The sequence below is a fragment of the Oryza brachyantha genome, chromosome 6 (genome assembly GCF_000231095.2).
Source record: "Oryza brachyantha chromosome 6, ObraRS2, whole genome shotgun sequence".
NCBI classification, from domain to species: domain Eukaryota; kingdom Viridiplantae; phylum Streptophyta; class Magnoliopsida; order Poales; family Poaceae; genus Oryza; species Oryza brachyantha.
In genome coordinates, this window is record NC_023168.2 from 5,331,827 (window position 1) to 5,355,898 (window position 24,072).

At 41.1% G+C, this 24,072-nt stretch overlaps 4 protein-coding genes across 4 annotated transcripts; 1 reads left to right on the forward strand and 3 right to left on the reverse strand.

Annotated features, from left to right (window-relative positions):
* On the reverse strand, positions 1–2,236 carry LOC102711813 (ankyrin repeat domain-containing protein EMB506, chloroplastic). Its single transcript, XM_015838034.2, has 7 exons — positions 1,806–2,236; positions 1,609–1,688; positions 1,360–1,458; positions 1,124–1,222; positions 827–925; positions 639–737; positions 1–379 (listed from the first exon to the last, which is right to left on the reverse strand). Exons 1-7 carry the CDS (start codon positions 2,158–2,160, stop codon positions 275–277), a joined length of 936 nt encoding a protein of 311 aa, XP_015693520.2. The 5' UTR covers positions 2,161–2,236; the 3' UTR covers positions 1–274.
* Positions 2,237–4,173: 1,937 nt separating this feature from the next.
* LOC102712091 (uncharacterized protein YuxK) lies at positions 4,174–6,315 on the forward strand. The gene is made up of 3 exons (XM_006656762.3): positions 4,174–4,529; positions 4,657–4,824; positions 5,637–6,315. Exons 1-3 carry the CDS (start codon positions 4,289–4,291, stop codon positions 5,861–5,863), a joined length of 636 nt encoding a protein of 211 aa, XP_006656825.2. The 5' UTR covers positions 4,174–4,288; the 3' UTR covers positions 5,864–6,315.
* A 122-nt stretch (positions 6,316–6,437) lies between these two features.
* Positions 6,438–12,123, reverse strand: LOC102704895 (DNA polymerase lambda). Its single transcript, XM_015838397.2, has 14 exons — positions 11,932–12,123; positions 11,668–11,811; positions 11,088–11,426; positions 10,532–10,625; positions 10,298–10,428; positions 9,872–9,934; positions 9,618–9,797; positions 9,463–9,516; positions 8,983–9,071; positions 8,553–8,643; positions 7,533–7,613; positions 7,099–7,166; positions 6,915–6,999; positions 6,438–6,839 (listed from the first exon to the last, which is right to left on the reverse strand). The coding sequence occupies exons 1-14, from the start codon at positions 12,070–12,072 to the stop codon at positions 6,741–6,743; spliced, it is 1,659 nt and encodes a 552-aa protein (XP_015693883.2). The 5' UTR covers positions 12,073–12,123; the 3' UTR covers positions 6,438–6,740.
* A 735-nt stretch (positions 12,124–12,858) lies between these two features.
* Positions 12,859–19,527, reverse strand: LOC102712368 (mucin-5AC-like). Its single transcript, XM_006656763.3, has 5 exons — positions 19,188–19,527; positions 18,171–18,267; positions 18,022–18,065; positions 17,807–17,893; positions 12,859–16,809 (listed from the first exon to the last, which is right to left on the reverse strand). Exons 1-5 carry the CDS (start codon positions 19,326–19,328, stop codon positions 13,204–13,206), a joined length of 3,975 nt encoding a protein of 1,324 aa, XP_006656826.1. The 5' UTR covers positions 19,329–19,527; the 3' UTR covers positions 12,859–13,203.
* Positions 19,528–24,072: the final 4,545 nt, after the last annotated feature.

Below are 24,072 nucleotides of genomic sequence, written 5' to 3' on the forward strand. Positions count from 1 at the left end.
GGTAGATTTATATGGATGTTATGAATTTGGACGCGTATATCAAACATATTGATTAATCCACGAGTGAATCTAGATATTACCAAAATATCTAGATTCATATTGAACAGAGAAAGCAGATGATTCTCTACGATAAATGTGCACGAAAAATGGAAGGAACAACCAACTGTAACAAACGATTGGAGGAATCACCCCATTAAAAAACAATAGGAAGAATCACCGAAGTCAACAGTAACTAACATCTACTCTTTTTTCTGAATATTGTGGCAGAGCAGAGTCACATTTTTCTATTTGCTGGAACAAGTTTGACAAACTTTGCCAAATCATACGACTTGAAATCCCTTCCAAAACATAAGCTTAAATCCAAGGCAGTCCTTCCATCCTGTAATCAAATCTAACTTCAGAAGACAGTATTGGTCTATAGACTATACTAGAAACCATCAGTCCATGGAAATACAAGCATTTGAGGGGACAATGCCAGAAATCAAATTCTGTGAAGCGGCTAAAAATGACATGAAAATTTACGCCACTTTGCCAAATAATCAATGCTCCGAGCACATAAGAAACAGCTATCGTAGGTCTAATTTTTGGGGGCTATGCAACTGCCAACAGAACCATTGGACCGTGGGGGCACAACATACCTTGGTTCTTCTTGTCTTGTCTGCACCATTGACCAGCAATATCTTTGTTATATCTCTATTTCTACTCTGTATAGCTAAATGCAGTGGTGTCCACCCATCCTGCATGAAAGGGAAATTTATAAAAGAAAAATCAGTGGCACTGAAAAAAGGTTAAATTAATAAGAAAAAAATCCACATTAGCACATTACATTGTCAGCAACATTGACATCAACCCTGTTCTTGATCAGTAACTTCACAGTTTGTAGGGCACCAACTTGAACTGCATAATGTAATGGTGTGGCTCCATCCTGCAAATTGGATAGGATTAATTCAATGGACAAAATGACAAAAAAAAACTCAAATTAGAGTGGAAAGTGTCATGTTGCTGGAGAGGAACCAGACCAATGTGGTGTTAACATCACGAATTTTACTAGTCCTATATTCCACATACTAATGTTAATATGGAACTTAATTCACAGAAAGAGATTGTAGGCTTGTAGGTTTACCCTGTCTCTGACATGAGGATTCGCCCCTCTTCTCAGGAGATGGCTAATGACAGCCTCCTTTTTGCCTATCACCGCTTTGTGAAGTGGGGTGAAACCATCCTGTATCATCAACACTCCCAAAATCAACACCATCCAAGGTAGGGTTTTTTCACAGACACCAAAACAGAAAAAAAACCATGAGCATGAAACCTCACATGAAACCTCCTCTCTCAACATGTTATTTAAAAAGGACATACTTTGTCAAGTAAATTGATATCAACACCGCTATCGAGCAGCCTGTCCATGAGAGGTATCTGCAGCGCCAACGCGTAACTGTGGAGCGGATGCCATTTCGGCTGCACCAAACAATGCAAAGTTTCAGGAATTGGGAAGCAGTTAAGATCAACCGTGTGCACATTTCCTTGATCAAGATTCTGTAGCAAATGTATGACACAACCACAAGATTATATGTTGTCAGACAGTGACACTTACTGAGTGAAACTTACTGATGATATTTTGGTGACATCTGGGGTCTCGTTCTGATCCAAGATGGCCATTTCTTCAGGCGTCAGGAGAAGCTCGATTTCTAGCCAGACAAATAAAAATTGATAAAGATTCAGGTCTAGAACTCGAACAAACATGGCTGATCGAGAAACTGAAAAGAAGGAAATTTGCAATACGGCATGCGCAGATCAACCGATACCTCCTCGAAGCTCCTGCTCTTGTCGCCGCTCTTGCCGCCGCGCGGCGTCGAGCCTGGAGAACAGCGAGGGGGAAGGGAAAGAGGAGAAGCTCCTCCTCCTCCGCGCGGCCTCCTGCTGCTCGGCGGCCTCACCATCCTCGTCGTCGGCCCCGGAGCCGTCGTCCGGCTCCTCCCAGAACACGTCGCCGCCGTGGGCGGCGCGCGGGGCAGCCCAGGGGCCGGCCGTGACAGGCGGCCGACGCTGGGGTGGGTGGTACGGTGGCGGCGGCGGGAGGCGGGGAGAGAGCGCGCGGAGGAGAGGAGGCGACGAGGCCGGGGAGGAGGTGGCCGCCGGCGGCGCCGCCCATGGGAGCATCGCTCGCGCCTCCTCTTATCGTGAAAAGGGAGGGTGAGGTTTTGGGTTCTACGCTTGACGACGGGCACGTCTCACCGTTTGGAAAGGAACAAATTTTGGAGGAAGGAATTGTGCTTAAAAAGGAGAGGGAGGGAGGGGAATTTTCAGAAAACACTCATGATTTGGAGGGATACTTTGATTGTTTATACTAGGCGTTAACCCGTGTATTGCGAAGGTTATTTATTTAAATTATAAAAAAATTGATCATATGAATAGGTTGCTTGTTTCTTTTCCTTGAGAAATCTCTTTAAAGAAGGATAATCATACTCTATGGTGATTAATTAAAGCAAGAAAGTAATCTATGACCACGTTCAGTAAACCCTGTGCTTATCCAGATTCTCTCGTTTTTCACGCGCACGTTTCTCGAACTGCTATATATTTTTTATGAAAAATTTCTACATGAAAGTTACTTTAAAAGTCATATTAATCTATTTTTATAATTAAAACTAATTACTCATGTACTAATCTATTACTGTGTTTTCCCTGTCATATAACTAACCCAACGTGACCTATGTATTTAAATAATAAGCCCCTGTTTTTTTAGCTTTTCATCAGATTATTGAAAAATATGTCGTAGTTCTAAAAATAAGTTTCCTCAAATGACGGTCTCTTATTGTATTGCTTAAACCGCTTATTTTAAACTATTGTTTTAAATTATTTGTTAGGTTATTTCTAACCCGGTAGTTAAATCAATAAGATGTTGCTATAATTTGCTCAATTATCTAAATTAATTGGGAGTTTGGGACCTAAAGGACACTAATATCTGTTAGTAGAGTTTAAAATACACACTAATCGAATACTAGAAAACCAATATCTGTTTACTAGAGTTTAAAATACACCGTCTTCGAATGAGCATGATTTTTGAAATAAGCACACATAATCTTTGGCACTGCTCCCTCCCTCCAATAATATAAATATGTTAATAGAGTTCACAATACACCATTTTTGTGGATGAGCATGATCTTCAAAATAAGCAGATATAATCTTTGGTGCTACTCCATTTGTCCATTGTTGTTTGGATTTTTTTGGGAAAAAAAATTAAGGTTGAGAGAACAAAAGATTGTGATTGATTTAGACAAGGAACTATGTGAGGAAACTAAATAAGTGATCACTATAATTGGTTAAAATGAGTAGATAGATTTTACTTAAAGAAAAATATAAGTGATAGATGAACATGTTAGACAAATTCAAACCTAAATGTCCTTGCATTTTTACGGAGGGAATACAAAGAAAATTCAAAGAGAAAAAACAATGTTTTCTTACTCTCTCCAACCCAAAAGACTCTTAGAGCATCCCAAAATTTATCTAAATTTGGTCATTCATATATTCATTAGGATGATAATCTAAAATAGTTTTATCCTTCATATCTTTTCATACTCTAGCAGATCATTTATATATGCCATTCTTTGTATCTCTTTGAAGGATGAAGAGAACATTCAAATATAAATTCTCTTCTAATATAGACAACATAAAAAATATAGGATAAGATAAATGTTCTATTAGAGTTTATTTTTTAATCTTCATCCTCTATTTTTAAAATAAAGGATGGGATGGATATACGGCTAGGATGCTCTTAGAGGGTGTTTAGATGATAAAAAAATTCGGTATAAATTTCACATAGGACGTTTGATCGGATGTCGGAAGGGGTTTTCGGACACGAATGAAAAACGAATTTCACAGCTTGCCTGGAAACCGCAAAACGAATCTTTTGAGCCTAATTATGCCGTCATTAGCATACATTTGTTAATGTAGCACTTATTGCTAATCATGGACTAATTAGTCTTAAAAAATTTGTTTGGCGATTTCTCCCATAATTGTGCAATTAGTTTGTTGGTTCATCTATATTTAATAATTTATTTAGATGTCTAAAGATTAGATATGTTTTTGGAGAAATTTTTTAGAACTAAACAAGCCCTTAATTTGCAAACACAACAGAGTGAGAAGAGAGAGACTGAGAGAGAGTGAAGAGGAGCATCACGAAGCGGTCAAGGAGGGAAAGAGAAGAAAAAGGAAACCAAGACGTCCAGAACCGTGTGTCGTCGGTGTGTGTAGAAGAACCGCCGCCGGTGGAGAAGGAGGCAGAGAGAGAATGCTCGCCCGGACCCTCGCCGGCCGCGTCCACCCCCTCCTCGCGGCCGCGTGCCTCCGCGGCTACGCGCCCCGCGCGGTGGAGGCGGCGGCCGCCGCCGCCGACGTCGTCGTCGTCGACGACGAGGAGCCCCCGCCGCGCCCCGCGTCCTCCTCCTCCGCCGCAATCGCGGGCACCGCGCCCACCGTCCTGCAGCCGCGCGTGCTCATCTACGACGGCGTCTGCCACCTCTGCCACCGCGGTGAGCACATGGCCACATTTTCAGCTCGAATTGGGGCAAGAAATGTTTGCGTTTTGTGGCATCTACCTGCGTTTTATTTTTCGATTGGCTGTGATGGAAATTCGGTCTGGGGGCCTCGCATTTGCAGGGGTGAAATGGGTGATCAAGAGAGACAAGCACGCCAAGATCAGGTTCTGCTGCGTCCAGTCCAAGGCCGCAGAGCCGTACCTGAGATTGGTCGGCATGGACAGGGAGGACGTGCTGCGACGCGTCCTCTTCATCGAGGGGCCTGAGGCCTACTACGAGGGATCATCAGGTTCGTGTGCCTTCCTCTGGTGACTGAGAAATGCGATATTCATTTCGCGGTGCTAATAGTTGTAGCAAATTTGCAATCCGCATTCTCAATGGATGGATACTATTGAGTGTAGTTTCTACTTTCTTGTTTGGCGTATGAATTTGTAGCAGTTTTGCATGGCATGGGCGAAAATCTGTGTGAGAATGCGGTGGATTTCTGTGTCATTTCCTGCATGAATGACATCATGGAGGGCGTTGGAGTCCACTTGATGAATGCTTGGATGATGTTTCAGTACTAGCAACCTAGTGTCTGTGATTACTGATTAGGCTTTGATTTTCTGAGTGGGATCACATTTGAACTTCTTTCTGGTGCTTCTGAGTTGTACCAAATGCAAGGGTCCAGCATTTGCTATCCTTATGATGGATAGGCATGCACCTTATTTACCAGTGAAACATGCTTTTTGCTCTAGTGTGTGTGTGTGTGTATATTGCCCATGCTTTGTTCTACCAAGCTATTTCAACGATAGCCGTTGCTGTGCTCCTGCAAAAAGAAGTAAAAAATTCTAGAGGACAGTTCCTTTCATAATGTAGCTCAAGCATCCCTTGAGACACCAATTAGTCTAATAGTATATCAAGAATTCAAAGATAGATTGTGCATATGGTTCCATTGTCCATGTAGCGGCACTAACTGAAGTGTTTCTTTTAATGATACTCATTTAGGGAAAAATAAACTACAATTCTTTATGTATTTTCTGCTGTTTAGTTATGTCAGATTTCTCCACCCTTATGTCTCATGGTAATTCGGGTTCTAAAACCTCAATGTTTTGGTTGCAGCTGCTTTGAAAGTTGCATCATACCTGCCTCTCCCCTACTCAGCTCTGAGCTCCTTGATCATCATCCCTGCTCCACTGCGGGATACAATCTATGATTACATTGCAAAGAATCGCTACGATTGGTTTGGGAAAGATGATGAGTGTATCGTTACCAAGGACAAGGAGCTTCTCGAGCGCTTCATCGACAGGGAGGAAATGCTTGGAGGTGGTCCAGGCAACAGCTTCTAATGATCACAGATTTTGCTGCCCTAGCTCCACTTCACAGATCCAGTTGTAGGTTTAGGCACAGAGAGAGAGAGAGAGAGAGAGAGATGTAAATAATCTTCAAGTTCATGTAGGTACTCATGGTTGGTTTTCTTGACTTTTGATTGTTGACGCCTACAAATTTGGTACCACTAGTAGTTTCTGCCTTTCTGGTATGCAGCATTATCATAAGATAGTCTGCATGCATAACTTGGATAGTCAATGTCAAGAGAAAAGAGTTTTGGGGTTCTGATTACTATCTCAGTGTAGCAGGATAAGAACTGCCTTTGACCTGTCAAATTTCACCAGAGCATTCAAGATGAACCACAGTTTGCCTCAATTCATGGGTGTTTTGTGTTCATTTGTTGATCTACTGGGATATGCTTTAACACCACTTCTTTGCCTGTCTGTTGTCATGTATGGCAGTTTATGGTAATCCATGCATGCTGAATTTATAAACAATCTTAATTTGACTGAAAAATTGGCACGACAGCGCTGCAACTCTGCAGGTTGTATATGCAAACCTTCGTGTTGTTTGAGAGGTCATAAGAAATGGTCCCACAACAAAGTTCTATATACTGTTGTCATGTCTGCAGATACAAGTCAGCAAAAGAGAGTCTAACCATTGCGGCAAGTGTCAAAGGACAATCCTCTGCTGTTTTGCAGTACCATTAAACAAAAATATAAAAGTCTAGCAAACTACATCTACATTTTTCCTACGTCTACAGGCATGTTTCTTTTACCCCCGATCTACACAGGTTCGGAAACAGCTAGCCCTGACAAAAGACTATCTGCAGCAGGAAGTTCGGGGAAACAAAAACTATACAACTCTACCAAACTGCATTTTCTACAGAAGGGTTGACTAAAGGTTACGTTCGTGAGGTTCCAACCAGGGGAATCCAAGTGTATCAAATACATCCTTCTCGGTGTCACAATTAACTATAGCTTCTGATCTTCCCCCCTGCAAAAGTTCACAGTGAATGGAGCAAAACACATAAAGCATATAGATCTGGAATGAAAAATTGTATGTACATACACGCTTTCCACCACTGCCTTGTGTAGCAAGATACAAACCAGTGTCGTCAAGAATGTAGCCTTTGGAATCTGCTAATATTCTTAATCTGCATGTTTCAATTATGGAACATGTTTGTTAAAAAAAAACTGGGAACTTAAGTCATTGGCCATCAAAATATATAGTCATATAGAGATCAAATTTATACCGTCGATTTAGAACATCATTCCCAGTCCAAGCAAGCAGCCCAAATGCATATCTGTTTCTTGGGTACACCTTTTAACATTGAATTGCCACCGTTTTTATCAGCATGAGTACCATACATGAATGTTATGCAGCATATGTTGCATGGCAAAATCAGGGGGGGGGGGGGGGGGGGGGGGTGGAATCACAATAAATAATTTTTATTGACCAAGTATGAAGGATCATAAGTTCATAATATGCAGTTTATGTCAATGTCATAAATAAAAGGAATAATGAACGAAATAGTAATTTGTTGATGTATCACAAAAATAAGACCAATAGGCAGCAAGCATCAACCAAAGAAACATTGAAATTTGTTAGTCAGTTTCAATCAACAAAAAACAAATCGTGTCAAATGAAGATATGAACTAAATGACTCCTATTGGAATAACATTACACCTTGAGGTCGATGCGATGCCGTAGCTCACGGCCAGGATATGTGCAAAGACCAAAATACGTGTCAACTCCACAATCAGTTCCCTGCATTCAGAAGCAATACCAATTCATTCAAATCTCTTAGACAATTTTTCAATATGTTAAAAGTGGCACTGGTTCAATTGATTTCTGTAAGACATTTTGATCCTAAAAGGTCTTCAAGATTACTTTGATCTATGAATCTATTGGTATAACTTTTATACACTATATGTACCTGAAATTTGACTAATTATTGGTCAAAACCTACAAAATGTTTGACCTTTGAAATCAAAATACCCCCACTAAAAATTAAGAGAGAGTACTTAAAATTAGGATTTTGCGATTCTAGGGAAATTTTACATGTAACTTTTAAGGCTCGAAGCAGATCCAACTAGTCATAAATTAGCCAATAAGCTCAAGAGTTTACTTCTGTTAGTAATCCACTATCTTTGATTAACTAATAGTCACGCTCTATGGACACATACATTCATTGGAAACTACTTGTCAATTCTCACCTTCCATCACACCTCACTGGCTTTGATTAATTTCATAAGTCCACTTTTGGTCCTTAGCTTACATCCTGAATTTCAATAGCAGTTTGCTCTTGTCCCTTGATTACTAAAGCAGTGCAAATTACATTCAAAGCAGTTTTCTAGAGTGGTTGTGGATTACATGGCTGCTAGATCAGCTTTTTGATGCATGCTACCCACACCAACTCATTTAGGGAAAAAAACAAGAACAATTTTTTCTTTAGTAAATCATTACAGCACATCAACACATACACAACATAGGATAGATACCTTATGACCCAAAATCACCCTAAAAAATATACACGGGATGCCATTAGAACAGTTTTGATGGTTGGAACTTGTGCTCTAATCGGAATGGATGTTCAGAATATAAATTAAACCAATCAGAAGTGGAGGGAACAAAAGTGGTTTTTTTTTTTTCCATTTGTTTATAATCACTCTTCTCAAAATCTCTGAAAGTGGTGCCCAAACTTACCTCAATGCTGTGTATGCTGAAAATAAGATCCTCCCTCAAAAAATTCATGTCCTTCAAGCGCTGAACAAATTTCGGTAAAAAGCCTACATGGCTGGAGAAAAATGCAAGGGCCCATTTACAACATCAATATGATCAATGTTCTTATATAAAAATGTGTTTTAAGCAAACAGTATAACATGAGGGAAGAAACATGGTAATAACAAAAAAAATATGCTTATAGTGGATGACAAATTGATAAAGCAATCCTGCAAGTTGCCAGAAAATAACTTTACACCACTAAAATAACTAAATGGCTGGTATGGTACCAATGTTCGGTGTAAAATCCAATAGAATACACTGAACGCACAGATGGGCAGTTTCTCATCATACTTCAATACAACTCTTGTGGCATACCCAATGACCAACAATTTTTGAATGTTTTGAAGTATACCTTTCACCATCAGGATGAGTAATGATAATATCCATGTCACCACAGGAAGCTTTTCCACGTCTGTATGATCCCCCACATATAATTATTACCTCCAAATAAAAATAATCATGTATGAAAACCTTCAATAATCACTCATGGAAAATTATTATTCCAAAGCCCTAAATAAATGGGCTATTTGTTTCCAGAAATCAAATCAGCCTAGGATTCAATGGGATGACCTCATTCCTCATTTTTGTACTGAACATGTACTATCAAAGGATGACTGGTGATGAACCAACCGATCTAGTTCCTCAAACAAAATATGTAGTTAGGTTCAGACTACTAGGGAACTATAAAATAGGTGTAAACAAAACAACCACCATCACATATATTGGGACAGATGAGCATGGAGTTGCTGCTTCAGTATTAGCTTTTGAATGGCTTGTGCAGTTATATGTGATGGGAGACAAATGGTTTCTTTAAATGCTATATGGAACTTACTCCAGGCAAGATATCAGTCCCAACTTCTTGCAAAAGCTTCTCCATTTCACTAACCTAGATACAGGAGAATATAATATGTGCAATGTCACATTGTATTTCAAATAGCTAGTGATAAATAGGAAAAGAAACAATTCAATGAGTTTACAGTAAAATACCTCATGTCGGGGTATTCTTTGGTTGATATCGTCAAAGAATTTCAGGCCGATCCTCTGAGCACTTGTAAGTGAATCATCTTTTTGAAGGTCATCAAGTGTACGGTGTCCTTTATCATACAACTTGAGAGCAGTTGCTGGACCAACACCCCAAACTTCACCGAATAGGCTGACAGTTCGAACCTTTAAGATTATATGTAAATCAGTTAATATCAGGGAGCATAGCTGGATAATGGTGTTTACTGAAAATCAGTAACCTTCTCATCATTCTCGAAATGCTCTAGCTTGGCAAGCTTTCCTGTATTTACTATCTCATTAATCTGCATATAAAGGTAGTTAGACAATCAAACACCTGAGATATTGCATGTAGAATGATGAATGCACGAGTTCAAATTTTCCTTGGAACTTCTAAAACAATATATTCAGCATCATGTGGTACTTTTAGAACTTATTTGCTCAATAAAGGTTTAAATAAAGTTTTCAGACTCAACAGCAAAAGAAAATAAAAGACCATCATATTATCAAGAAAACAGAGTTATGACTTATGACAGTTGCTACTTGCTAGATCACCCATAGACCATAGTGGATAAAAAATAGGATCATGGGCTTTTAAAATTTAAGAAAGAGTTGTGCACTGGCAATCACCGATTAGATGAAAAAATAGTAGAAAAGGATAAACATACATGGTCTTTCAATGATTTCCCAATAGCAGGGAGGTTTTTAACTTGATCGGAACTTTCTATTTTGAATGGCAATTTCTCAATCACTGGAATAGCCTTGTAATAGCTAAATGATCTTCGGTCATCTCCCAGGGCTTCAAGTGAAAGAAGGGAAATGTATTTTTTTATAGAGAAAGGAAAGGAAATGTTAATGCCATGAACAAGAAGAATGAGAAGATTTCAGTACAATGTCCTTACCTCTATATATATTGATCAGCTTTCCAAAAATCTCGGTGATGTTCCTGTTCAAGTCTGGAGGAGCATACGTTGTGGATTCTCCAGATGAGGCTTCCTGGTTATATAACTAACAAATTAACACTAGGAAATATGAATCCTCAGGGTTCAGGAGTTATACATTGTATGATACAGAGTGATAAATCACCATTGTGTGTGCAAAATAGATATACAGCCAACCACCAAAGGTTTTCAACTTGCTACAGCCGTTTCATTTTGAACAGAAAAGGACAAGTATGTATCTTTCTTAGCAGAAGGAAAGTAATCTCAAGGTCCAATATATGCTAAATATCTATTACGCTATGATGTCATGTTAAAGTCAGTGGAGATGTAACTTAGATCTTAGCATAAGTTAATTACAAAAAACTGATAAAAAAAATCTCTCTTTGTTGTTTAGACATGTTCAGAATGGACCTTGTATGAATTTGAGCAAGCCGAAGAGGATGAGTGCAGAAAAACAACATAACTCAGACTAGAGGACAGTTGGTTTCTACACTAATTTATAAGGCGATGTTTATACCTCAGTGTTGAATGCATTTTGCGAAGCTATGGTGTCCTTAGAATCTCCAGTGGCACTTTGGCTACTTGTATACGAGCTAGGCTCCTTTACAACAACTGAATCTTTATCCACATGTGCATTTGCATCTTGAGCTTGATCACCCCCAGCAGTTTCCTTGTGATTCTCAGGATCATCTGATGATATTTTGATCCTCTTTACAGGCTGCGATGCACCTGAATCTGCAGCGCCACCTTCCTTCTTCGGCTTAAATTCCTCCTCATAATTGATAGTAAACTTGTGCTCAGGTAGCCTCTCACCGGATTTGAGGCACTCCTCCAGCCACTCGAATGACACCACGCTCTGCAACAAAAAATTAGGTCCTTACAGTAGCAAATACAAACAATATATGTAAGCCGAGATCTCTCTGCAACAAAAAATTCAGCCCTTATAGAAGGGAATACGATCACTTGATGTTAGGGGAAATATTTCCATTTCATGAACTCTATAACTCAATAAGGATTTGGGCTATGAAATGCAGATGGCAGCAATGCACACCAGCTTGAGACTATAATTCCAGGGAGCCAGCGAGCGTGGTGATTACCCCGCGGAAGCGGTGGAGCCAGGCGGCGTCGAGCTCCCGGAGCAGCGCCTTGGCGTCCGCGGCCAGCACGTGGGTGGCCGCCGCGCCCTTGCCGAGCTTCTCCTGGACGCGGCCCCCCATCTGCGCCAGCCGCTGCTTCCACACCTGCAGCGAACGAAGCCCGAAAACCCTAAGCACAGGAAGGAGAGAGAGAGAGAGAGCTGAAGCCCCGCGAGACCGCAAACTGGAACGCTCGGTGGAGGGAGGGAGGGAGGGAGCCGCGACCTCGAGGCGGCGAGACTGGACAGCGTGGGGGACGACTAAGGCGGAGACGCCGCGGAACATGCCGTCGGGGTCCGTCTTCGCCGCCGCGGCCGCCGGCGCCTTCGCCTTCGGCGGCCTCGCCGGCTTCCTCTTCGGGGCCATGGAGAACGCCGCCGCTCTCCGCGCCTCAGAGCGCCACTGGGGTTTTGGGAGGTTTTAGAATTTATTTTTCTTCATCGGGGCTCCAATCGAATGCTAAAATTTATATACAAAGTTTATATGATCTAGTTCAATTATTTAAAAATATTTCAAATTTTCACATTTCAAAAGGAGGCTTTGCATCATGTAGGTTGCGTTCGTTCCGGCCGATTCGAATTGACGTATCGGAGCATAGAAACCAAGATGGCTTATTAAGGTATGATTAGTTAGATATTAAATACTACCTAAATAACATGGTTGATTTTTTATACGTTTGATTATTTGTCATATTAAAAAAATTTACATGATTATTATTTAATTTGTTATGGTTTGATTCATTACTTACATATGTTTTAATTATAGCTTATATTGTCACATATTTGCGTAACTTTTTAATAAAACGAATGATGAAATATATGCTAAAAATCAATGGGATCATATGTTAAAAGTCGAAGAGAATATTAGAAACTTAATTTTTGTTATATTTATTATTTTACACGAAATCGTTTAACAGCTCATGCGAATTGATAAATTAGCTAAGCCTAACGGCCAGAACGAATGTGCAAGGGCTTTTGCCAATAGCCTAATTTCCCATTTCAAAGGAATACCACAACGGCCATACATTTTGGCAGCTGACAACCTGACACCCGACAGGTTCACGAAGAGAATGTTTTCTTAAAATTAGTGGATGACTCTCAAACCACAAGCCAAGCCACAACCAAGAACAACTCCACAGATAGCAGAAACAAATGAGCAAAAGCACACAGTAATTTGCATAAAATCTTTTACATCATCTGATGTACAACAAATCAAACCGCACGCATAATCTACTGTATAAGTTTGTAACCTCAAACCCTCAATGATGCCGTCCTCCTGATATGGGGAGGGGCTTATTGCTTGTGAGCAAATCAAATCATCAATACCTATAGTTCCTTTTGTTTTTCCCTCAAATTTTACAACTCAAGCATTGTACAAACAAAAACAAACAAAATGGCAGGCAAACCAAACTATCAACAGCAGTATCCACCCGTCTGGGTTAAAAACTGTGTACTGTTGTTAACTAATTGTAACTAGCTCACCGTTGTCTTGGCGAGCTCAGACAGCCTCTATGGTGTCTGCAGCTAGTGAGGGTTTGTCAGTGCTGGTGTCTGTGTCATCTTGCAATGGCGCCTCAGTGACAGTATCCTCAGGTGATGACTTGTTGCCGGCTGAGCTATCTTCTTCTTCCTCTGACGATTTCTGAGCCCCTGGCTTTTCAAGATCCATGCTGTCATCTGATGGCTTGGCGCTGTCATCGTCTTCCACTGATGGCTGTTCAAGAGCCGTGCTGTCCTCTGATGGCTTGGCACTCGCCTCGTCTTCCTCCAACGGTTTCTCAAGACCAGCATTGTCTTGGGATGGCTCCACATTTCCCTTGACTTCCTCTGGTTCCTTCTCAAGAGTTACAGTGTCGTCTGACTGCTTGGTACTGGTATCATCTTCCTCCAATGGCTTCTCAAGGACCATACTGTCCTCTGATAGCTTGGCACTTGCCTCATCCTCCTCCAAAGCCTTCTCAGGAGCAGCATTGTCTTCTGATGGCTTTACACTTACCTCATCTTCCTCTGATGACTTCTCAAGAGTTACAGTGTTCTCCGGTGGGTTTACACTGGCGCTATCTTCCTGTGATGGCTCCACAAGAACACTGCTTGCTTCGGATGGCTTTATGCTGGCCTCGTCATCATGTTTTGGCTCCTCAACAGCTATGGCACTTTGTGATGGTGTTTCTATGGGTGCACTGCTCTGAGGTGGTGCCTCCTCAGAAACGTTGCCTTGTGCAGCTTCATTACTGCTTATACTGCTATTTGGAGTGCTCTCGGGCAATGTTTCAGTAGCTGAGCTGCTTTCTGATGTTTTTTCATGAACAGTATCACTTTCAGTATTTGGTGACTTTTCATCCTCGACAGATGTATCATTTTCGAGCTCCAATGGCTGCTCAGTTGACTTGTCAGAAGCTGCATCAATTCGAGGTTCTGATGGAACCACGTTTGTTGCATCACTTTGATGCAGCACTGGTGTCTCAACTTCAGTTTGAGATTCTGATAACTGCTCAGTTGACCTATCAGAGGCTGCATCAATTTGAGGTTCTGCTTGATCCTCGGGAAATGCATCACTTTGGCTCAGTGTTGCCTTCTCACCTGCAGTTTGAGACTCTGATGGCTGCTCAGCTGACTGATCAGAAGCAGGATCTCCTTCAATTTCTGAGGGCATCTTGGCAGCTGTGCGACTTTCAGTCTCTGATGACTCCTGGGCAGTTGCATCACTATTATGCTCTTCTGCATTCTCTTCATCTGCTTTATGTTGAGGTTCCAATGGCTGCTCCATTGCAACTATAGCAGGTGCGGCATCTTGGGATTCTGATGACTGGTCAGCAGCTGAATCGGCGTTAGCTTCTAGAATTTGCGCAGATGTCTTCTCAGCAGATATAGTGCCTTGAGGTTCTACTAACTGCTCAGCAGTTGGACTGATTTGAGAACCTGATGAGTTCACACCAGTTGCAGCCCCTTCATATTCGAATGAAACCTTGGATGATTTGACAGAAGCAGCATCACTTTCAGGCTCCGTAGGATTCTCAACATTAGCATCATCCTGAGGTGCCTTCTCAAGACAGTGATCACTATCTATTATTGTGCTCTCAGCATTAGCTTCATTTTGGAGTGGCTTCTCAACATCTTCACTCTCATGTGGCTTCTCAGAAGGTTCATTGGTTTGTGGTAACTTCTCTGCAGCATCTTCTTTAGATGGCTTTTCGGTTAGTTTAGCAGTTTGAGATAGTTTCTCAACATCCATGGTACTTTCTGGTAATTTTTCTGTCAGCATCTCCCTCTCCATTATTTCCTGATGACCTGCATCACTTGGAGATGGTTTTGACATGGCTTCTAAACTTCCTAATAGCTTCTTGCCAATGCTATTTTGGGTTTGGGGTAGCTTCTCAGCAGCAACATCATTCTGTGCTGGCTTCTCATTTTCAACAGTGTTTTCTGATGGCTTCTTAGATTGCTCAGTGCTCTGAGATGATGCTACAGAAAACATGTCAGTTTCTGACGACTTTTCTCTGGAAATATCAGTTTGCAATATATTTGCAGTAAGTGGTAGTTTTTCGGTGGTTTCACTTATTGCTGACAGATTCTCTGCAGTAGCACCATTGTTCTTTTTATCTTGGATGATATCTGATTTGTTATCAGCAGTCACATTGATTTTCTGTGCTTCTTCAGCAAGTACACTGCTTTGCAGTGGTTTGTTGCTAGATGTATCCTTCTCTGGCTGTTTTTCTCTAGACATGCTTCTTTGCCACGGCTTTTTCACACCCACACTGCTTTGGAGCGGATTGCTGTCAGCCACACTAACTTGTGACGGTGTCACAACCGACGGACTGCTTTGCTTTTCAGTTGGAACATTGCGCTGCCACAATCTTTTGCCCATTCCACCGCTTTCAGATGTCTTTGCATCAGTTACACTGCTCTGGGCCTGTTTCTGGAATCCTATGTTACGTTCCCATTGCTTTTTAACCACTGCTGCTGTGCTCTCTGACGGCTTCACATCATCTGCGCTGGTCTGTGAAGGTTTCTTCACAGTTTCACTGTGTTCCTCTGGCACAGTGGGTGCTGTACTGGTTTCCTCCAGCTTCACATCAATGGCACTACTGGATGGCTTCTCAGCATCTGTATTGTTCTGCAGTGTCTTCTCCGTGTCTGTAATTTTCTTTGGTGGCTTCTCATTTACCACTGTGCGCTCCCATGGCCTTTTAATTGATGTGGTGCTTTCTAATGGCTTCGAATCATTTGTTGATGATGACTTCTCTGTTGGTCCACTGTTCTGTATCTGTGTCTCAGCAGCCACAACACGTTGCCATGGTTTTCTGATCAATTTGCTGTTTTCTGATGGTTTCACATCATCTGCGCTGGTTGACGACGGCTTATCCAATGGCGAAGTGCTCTCTGGTAGATTCTCTGAAGCTATCCTGCGTTGCCATGGCTTTTTCACCACTGTGCTGGTGGTGCTGCTTTCTGGCTGTTTTGCATCAACCCCATTACTTGGCAAGGGGTCCTCAATGACAGCACTGCTTGGAGAAGGCTTTTCAGTGGCTGTAGAACTCAGCAATGGCTTGTCTGTGGGAAGATTGCGCTGCCATGATTTCCTTAAGGCTGAACTACTTCTTGATGGCTGTACATTAACTGCACTGCTCTCGAGTGACTTTTCTACACTACTTTCTGGTGGTTTATTGCTGACTTCATGACTCTTTGATTCACTCTCAGTAACACTTCCCCCTTCTTCTGACCTCTCAACTGTTGTGCTTTCTGATTGTTTTGGGATATCAACACAACTTTGTGATTGCTTTTCAGCCACAATATTGTCCTGTGACGGTTTATCCGGCACGGGTTTACTTTCTAATGGTTTCTCAGTGAGCCCATCACCTTGATCTGGGTGACCTACATTCTCGGTCGCATCTTCATGTTCTGGTTGTTTCTCAATATCCACCTTTGCATTTGCAGTATTATCTTCAAATTTGCTAAAGTTTCCCTTAACCATGAATAATTGAGAGTGATGGGTCTTGCAATAAAGTTTGCCTTCATGCGTGACATTGTTGGATGGGCTAAGTGTACAGCCTCCATGGGTGCAACGAAAGCACGATTTATGATATGAGCTCCCATTAAGATCAACCTGCAAAATATTAATTGAATTAATCATGTCCTATTGGTTATCCTCACATTGCATTCTACAGTAGCTTACAAGAATACAAGTCAAACACAGAAGGTGACCAAAGCAGTAGGGTGAGGAAATGGTATTCGATGCCCAAATTTGCTAAAAATATACTCTACATTTCAGATTTGTCATTCTAGCAAATTCCACACCAAACAAGTAGATGTGGAAAATTATATCATTACCCCCATTAACTACATCACTCGTTTTCCAAAGCAGCATTAACTCTGAAAGTTGTGCATGGCTGCAATGGTGAAGGGTAGAGATGGAAGGTCACCTCTAACTGCTTTGGAACGTGAGAATGAAAAGTATTTTGATATAAAAAAAATTCAATAATAGAATGACAAGTGAACTGAGTTTCAGAGGAAATAGCATATTGGCATGTCATAAATGTGACCCTAAATTGTCAAAAAAACAGGTCAATCAACTGATTCCATGACATTGTGAAAAATTTGACAGCAAGTCAGTAATTGAAGTCTCCAAATACTACGTTTTAGCTTAGCATGTCATTCCTTTTGCTTGTGAGAAGAGAATTATTGGTACTTGAAACTGGAAAACTTTATCAGATGTAGTAATCCTATTATGGATTTATTCTAATAACAAGCACGATGAGATTGATCGCATTAGCAGTTGTCACTGAATTAGTCTTGTGATGAAATGGCAGATACGATGATGAGGCAAAATACAAGACTCAATTGTCAACTACTCCCTCCGTTTTACAGTGTAAGTCTTTCTAGCATTGCCTAGATTCATATGGATGCTAATAATCTAGACACATATATAAATTATATACATTCATCCATGAATGAATTTAGGCAAGGCTAGAAAGACTTACAATATGAAACGGAGGTAGTATATCATAAATAGAAGAGCACTTACATAATTAATTCCCCGAACAGCTGTTGTTTTATCATATTCATTAAATTTGAACAGATTAAATAATAATATTAATACTGACCTTTTCAAGAGGGTACACAGTCTTGTTACAAACTACGCACTTGTCTTGTGTACCAACAAACATGCTAGAGAATCTGTTCTGTTGACCCTGCAGTTTGGATAAAATAAAGAAGAAATGGACATGAATGTTATGTCAAATCAAAATTCCAAACAATTTGGATAATAGGGAAATGTTTCAACAGCAGAATGGAGCTGTCCTAGAGATTATTACAATACCTTCTGTCCATTTGATTTTTCTGCTTTAGCTGATTTTGATGTCCCTGACATAATACAGCAATATTGCCAAATTTAGCAGGAGGACTAAAAATCACAAGACACTAGCAATAATTAAGGCATCAAGCCCAGTTGATTTTCTTTTTCAGTACCTTCAAAACTTTTCTCCAAACTGCCAGTTGATTTCAATATCTGGTCATAGTGAGGTTTACAATATAGGACGCCTTCAATGGAACAATAGTTACTAAACTGCAGAAGATAATAAAACAGTTAGCAGAAGTATTTTTCTTAAACCAAAATTAGCTGCCGTGTTTCTTTTAGTTGCAGACAGAACAAGATAGGACTAGTTCTAGCTAGAATGATCATTATTGCTCTCAACGGAATTATACTAGAACCAAGGATAACGTAAGATGGATGATGGATTCCTCAAAAAAAAAAAAAGCTGGCTAGCTAGCTAGCTGCTTATCACATCATAATACATTGAGGGCAGCATGATTCATTCCATGTTACTTTGAAAAGGCAGACTAATCATAAGGCAATCATCAACACAGGTAGATGTCGTACTAAGCAAATCAACTAGCAGCCTAGCGCTATATTTAATAGGTGAACCAATCAATTTAGGAATAATATGATCAACAGTTTCCAGAAAAAAAACATTTATTTGCTAAACTCTCCAGATTTTTCTTCTCTGTCATACCACGACGACAAGAAAAATACTTGAGCATATTTCCCTACAGAGGCAAAGAAAAATGCATCCAAAATGGCTTACACAAATACATAAACCGTCCTTAGCATTTAATTTCGTGATGCTTTTGCGTGGTTAGCTACCACATAACAGAAAGCGGAAGCCCTGTGAGTCAATCCTGCGCACAGTTGCACTTGATTGTTGACATGAGCATACAACCTAACCTCCCCCTTCCACTGGTCGAGAAAAAAAGCACACCAACAGTACAACAACTAAAGCATTCAGGATACGATTTTAGGCGCTGTGCACGATGGTACTCGTCACAGAGTCCACAGTAATTTCAACACCCCTCGATTCACAAAACATCCATAGTTATGACGCAAAATTATCATGGTAAATAAGGAGGAGAGAAACAATCAATCATTCAATCACAATCAATCAAGCAGAGGAGGAGGAAGCGAGGGGGGTGGGTAGGATGAGGGACCTGGAGGGTGCTCTTGCAGTGGCTGCAGCGGAAGCAGGGGCGGTGGAAGACGCGGCCGTCGGCGGTGAGCTCCTCCACGGGGTAGACCGTCCTCCCGCACGAGGCGCACTTCTGCTTGGTGCCGCCCCACGCACCCGCCATCCCCTCCCCCTCCCCCTCCGCCTCCGCCTCCACCTCCAGGCCGCCCCCGCTCCTCGCTCTCGCCGGCCGGCCGCAACAGCAAGGCGCGTGTGTGGGAGGGAGGGAGGAGGCGATGATGGTGGTGGTGGTGGTGGTGGTGATGATGATTAGTGAAGGCGAAAGCAGCGGCAGCACAGCTCAGCTTGGGAGAGTCGTGGAGGGGGCTGGCGAGGCGTTGGCGAATAACGTCAGCGCGGACGGGGGCGGAGTTGGTGCGGCGTGCGCTCAAAAAGGAGGGAAGGGGAAACTGCTACGTGCACTCGGGCCGATTACCTTTCTGATAGAAGACGGGTTACTTAGGGATGATAATTTTGTTCATGGGTCTGAATATTCGCGGATATCTAGACTGAGGGTATAAATATGGATTTAAATTTTTACGTGTATTGCTTTTGCATGTCCGTCCGTGGTCTAAAAACCTAGTAGGCGGGTTCTGGGTGTTATATTTTACATGTTGGTAACCCATGTCTGGCTCAATATTCATGACGAGGTTGATTTTGATGATTTTGGTATATTGCATATCAGTTTTTATTAGTCCTTTAATATATTGAACTTTGATGAAATTAAGCTAGCTTGGTGCCAATTTATGTTGCTCCATTAAAACATTGATAGTAATTTTGTAATTTATTAATTATTTTGCTTTGTTCAATTATCTATTGAGATATTATCATATTACTCATGTGAAACTCATTAATGCCTCATAGACGTGGGTATGAATTAGACAAGTGAGGGCGGGTTACCGATCAGACATGGGTTTGCTCTATCCGTTTCTAACATGACACATTGTCATCCCTAGTTACTTTTACCATGTGACGTCACTTAGTATCAGTTGTATCGGAGGACGCGCCGACAGTAAGCAGCGAGCGAAGGGGATTAACGTGGGGGGAGGCTGGCGTAGGCGATGAAGTAGACGAACGGGAGCAGCGTGTGAGGAGGCCAACACAAAAGGGGCAATGCAGGGAAGGCTAGCAACAACGATGAAGCAAGTGGATGAGACGGATGAAAAGTGTAGACAACCAAAGAGGAGCAGCGCGGGGAGGCTGGCTTCATGCAAAGAAGCAAAGCGAAGGGGACGGAGGCAGATCACACGTAACGAAGTAGCGGATGGCAGCAGGCCGGTTCATCAGTGGATTCCGTCCTAGACGGAAGTCTGTTTCGTACATTGTAAGTTAATAATGTTGACAGACTATCCTATTAATTAGAATAAAAGTCTCATTAATTATGGCCTTGGAGCCATACAACAAGTAATATAAGCATATCGTAAAAATTACCGTATTATATTTGTGATTATACGAAGGAGAGAGAAAAGGTAAAGGTAATTGAAGAGATGCAGGTTGTAGATTTGTATCTAGTTGCAATATAGACTTTAAAATACTATGTGGCAAATGTACTATATATCAATGATATCATTAATTATATGTTAATGTGTCACTTATTACATAAGGTAACAGTAACCAAACTCTTATACAAAGTACTCTCAGTATTATCACCTCTTATTAGGGGTGTATTTATTTGCAGCTTTTCCATCCCACTGGCCTGACCCTCATCCCTCCTGATTCACGGGCTCGAGCATGACCAGGCCGACCCCACTTCCCCATGCACCCCCACATGTCAAAACAAAGAGTAGTGTGTGCAACATCTCCGTGGCCGTACCATTTTCGTCCTGCCTTTTCTCCGCCAAAGTAGGCCCCATCGACTATTTTTCATTTCTCTCTCCTCCAAATCAAATCCAGCCCGGCGCAGCCAAACTCTGCCGGTGCCTCTCCTCCTGCCCCTCTTTTCTTTTTCTTTTCTCCCTTCTCCTCGCACTGACATGTGGGCCCCCGCGATCGACGGCCCCACCTGTAATACAGAGGGGTGGGTCACGGTCGAATCGTCGTCAGGCTCCGGTTCGCCGAAAGTGCAACAGGCGAGGGGGGCCCACCGTCGGCCTCGTCCGGCCCCACCCTGCACGGCGCCGCGAGCACCGTCCGTTTTTGGCGGAGGCTGTAGGGCGTTGTCGCCGCCGGCCGTGCCGCCACGGCCAGAGGCTGTGTGGCCTCGGTGCCTCTGCTACCTACTTACTTACCTATTATCTAATCTAACCCAGCTCACATAAAAAAACCCATCGATTTTAAGAAAAAAACAGAACAAAATTAAATGGTTTTTTAAAGAATGTTTATCCTCGTTTGGACATTTACAGTCTACCGTTAATTATATAGATCTGTTATAATAACATGTATATTAGTAATGGATAATGATAAATTTCTAGGGCCATCTGTCCTACGAAGATTTTATGTTTCTCATATCATATATGTACCCATATACAACTAAAAACTAAAACATCCTTCACTTTTTCTATTTACAATGTATTTGTCCGTTATTTTTTCCAACCCCACTAAATATGTCCTCTACCCTCTCAAACTTCTGTGCAATGGTTACTCTAAAGTGGATTTTTTTATAGGTTAGGATGATGGGAGTATATATATTAATTCAATTAATTTTTTTATTTGGTGTCGTTAATTTTTAGTTCTATATTTGAAAAATTATATATAATATGTTGCGATTTGTTTTATTATCAAATATGCTTTATATATTTTTATTTTCTTTTAATAAAAAGGTTAAATAATACGGATGACGAAACATTTAGCCAAAGGTAACGGTTACACAAAATGGAGTGAGTATCAGCGAAGTGGTCGATCGAGTGAGCTTTTGGATAATCAAAAGGTAATGGAGTGCGGCCGTTTTTTGTTGTGGCTGTAAAGCGTACGATAGTACGATCCTTTTCCCGCTGGCAAAACACTCGCGGCGCACACGGCCCGCCGTGCATGCTGGCTGGCTGGCTGCCGATTCCATCGCAAGTGCCACGCATCATGGCGCCTGCGCCACGCACGGGCGGGCACACGAAAAAAGCGTACGTACGTGCTCACCACATACGTGTGTCCCGAACCGAATCATTCGATCGGAACAGGATTCTCTAACTTAAAGTCAGAGTGGCTGATGTTAGCGACCCACGTCCCTCTGAGGCTCTGACTACTATCAGAGGAACCGCGTTCTCGTTCGATCTCGTCCCAACGGCAACAAGAATGGCGGAGCGCTGGCAACAAACTGCCCACGCGGTAGAAAGGTGGCCATCCTCGTCTTTTCATCTTTGTGCTCATGTTTATAAGAAAAAATAAACAAAATTTTAACCTTTAATTTAGAGTTAATTTTAGGGTTTTCTCATTGACATTTATATTTTAGTGCTAAAATTTATATTGCTAAAAATATGTATATAAAAATTTTATTCACATATTATTTTTATTGGTAAACAAGTCGTTTGCCTTTTTGCTTTTAATAAACATAAGTAAACCAGCTTATTAATTAACAAACAACATACATATTAACTATTACAAAATAACCGATTGGTAAAACTTGTATGTACTAACCTAAAAATCAATATTAAAAACTAAACCACAAGAGAGAGAAAAATCCTAAAATAAACTTTAAATTTAATTTTTAAAATTTAATTTTAGTTCATGAGAATAGCCATGAACATAAACAAAATGAACATCTTGCCGACGCTGGGTCGGTGGCTGAGAGATGGGAGGAGAACTGCGTTGATGCGGGAGTACTCGTACGAGGCCACGGCCCAACAGTTTTGTCTAGGCCGATCGGATGCGACATATGGACCAAAGATTGTGGCAAATTGCCTCGAATTCCACTGTTCATCGAGGCTCGAAAAGCTGGAACCTCTCGTGATGAACACAACAAGGGCACAGGGTTAAGATACAACTCATACAAGAACAACTCTGTCTGTATTAATTGCCACTCCGTCCAATGGTCGTATCCAAGCGATTGAGGTCCTAATAAAATACAAGATACGCTACGACACAACGTACGGGTGGATGACGGAGTATCTTAGAGCAATCGGTGAGATATGAATGTCATGTGCTGAATCTGAACCTTTATTATTTGGTTTTTTCTATCCACATAGTTGCAAAATAAAAACTAATTTATAAGTAAAACTTTTATACGTATGTTTTAATGTTAAAAATTTAAATTTTGGTTAATAAGTATAAATAGAAACAGAAAAAAAAGACTGGCTGAGCATGCATTCGTGGTAGACCTTGGGGTCCTCTAGTTTTAGGGGCCTGAGCGATTGCACAGACCGCTCATGACCTTCGACGGGTCTGCTTCGTCCCAAAATAAGTTTATTTATCAATATTTAGATATAATGTATGACTCTATGTCTTATTTAAAGTAAAGTTTAATATTTTTATTGTTATTACATGATAAAACATAAATAGTATGTTATGTATTATTAAATTTTTAAAATTCTCAAATTAAATGGATGGTCAAATGTTGGATACAGAAAGCCAAAAATAATTTTTTTGGACAGACATAATAATTAGTTAATATTTTTTATCATTGTAAGAGCAGGTACAATAGCAGGCTATAAGTCAGCTATAAACATATTCTAAAGAGATAAGAGAGAAGCGAGAGGAGCAATAAGTTACAGATTTATAGCCAGCTACAGTACGGACTCCAAGGCACAATGTGTGTATGATATATGAGACTAGGTATTAATAGGTTGTATATGCTTTGTAATTAATTATTGTATGAATTGGCTATAGATAAATTGGAGCTAGTAGTTGGCTATGCTATTGAACTTGCTCTAAGCACACTCTTTCCTGTTTCCAATGGATAAACAACGCTTAATTACATCCAAGTATTAATTTTAGTTAGC

What these genes read in the sequence shown, in the direction of transcription:
- LOC102711813 (XM_015838034.2), bottom strand. Translation starts at nt 2,160, where the DNA reads ATGCTCCCATGGGCGGCGCCGCCGGCGGCCACCTCCTCCCCGGCCTCG. An exon ending in AGAGCAGGAGCTTCGAGGAG is followed by an intron (nt 1,689 to 1,805) that starts GTATCGGTTGAT and finishes TTGTCTGGCTAG; the next exon opens with AAATCGAGCTTCTCCTGACG. An exon ending in ATGTCACCAAAATATCATCA is followed by an intron (nt 1,459 to 1,608) that starts GTAAGTTTCACT and finishes TGTTTGGTGCAG; the next exon opens with CCGAAATGGCATCCGCTCCA.
- LOC102712091 (XM_006656762.3), top strand. Translation starts at nt 4,289, where the DNA reads ATGCTCGCCCGGACCCTCGCCGGCCGCGTCCACCCCCTCCTCGCGGCC. An exon ending in CTGCCACCTCTGCCACCGCG is followed by an intron (nt 4,530 to 4,656) that starts GTGAGCACATGG and finishes TCGCATTTGCAG; the next exon opens with GGGTGAAATGGGTGATCAAG. An exon ending in CTACTACGAGGGATCATCAG is followed by an intron (nt 4,825 to 5,636) that starts GTTCGTGTGCCT and finishes TTTTGGTTGCAG; the next exon opens with CTGCTTTGAAAGTTGCATCA.
- LOC102704895 (XM_015838397.2), bottom strand. Translation starts at nt 12,072, where the DNA reads ATGGCCCCGAAGAGGAAGCCGGCGAGGCCGCCGAAGGCGAAGGCGCCG. An exon ending in AAAGAATACCCCGACATGAG is followed by an intron (nt 9,517 to 9,617) that starts GTATTTTACTGT and finishes TCCTGTATCTAG; the next exon opens with GTTAGTGAAATGGAGAAGCT. An exon ending in GGCATCGCATCGACCTCAAG is followed by an intron (nt 7,167 to 7,532) that starts GTGTAATGTTAT and finishes CAATGTTAAAAG; the next exon opens with GTGTACCCAAGAAACAGATA.
- LOC102712368 (XM_006656763.3), bottom strand. Translation starts at nt 19,328, where the DNA reads ATGGCGGGTGCGTGGGGCGGCACCAAGCAGAAGTGCGCCTCGTGCGGG. An exon ending in AAAAATCAAATGGACAGAAG is followed by an intron (nt 17,894 to 18,021) that starts GTATTGTAATAA and finishes TCCAAACTGCAG; the next exon opens with GGTCAACAGAACAGATTCTC. An exon ending in CTGTGTACCCTCTTGAAAAG is followed by an intron (nt 16,810 to 17,806) that starts GTCAGTATTAAT and finishes AATATTTTGCAG; the next exon opens with GTTGATCTTAATGGGAGCTC.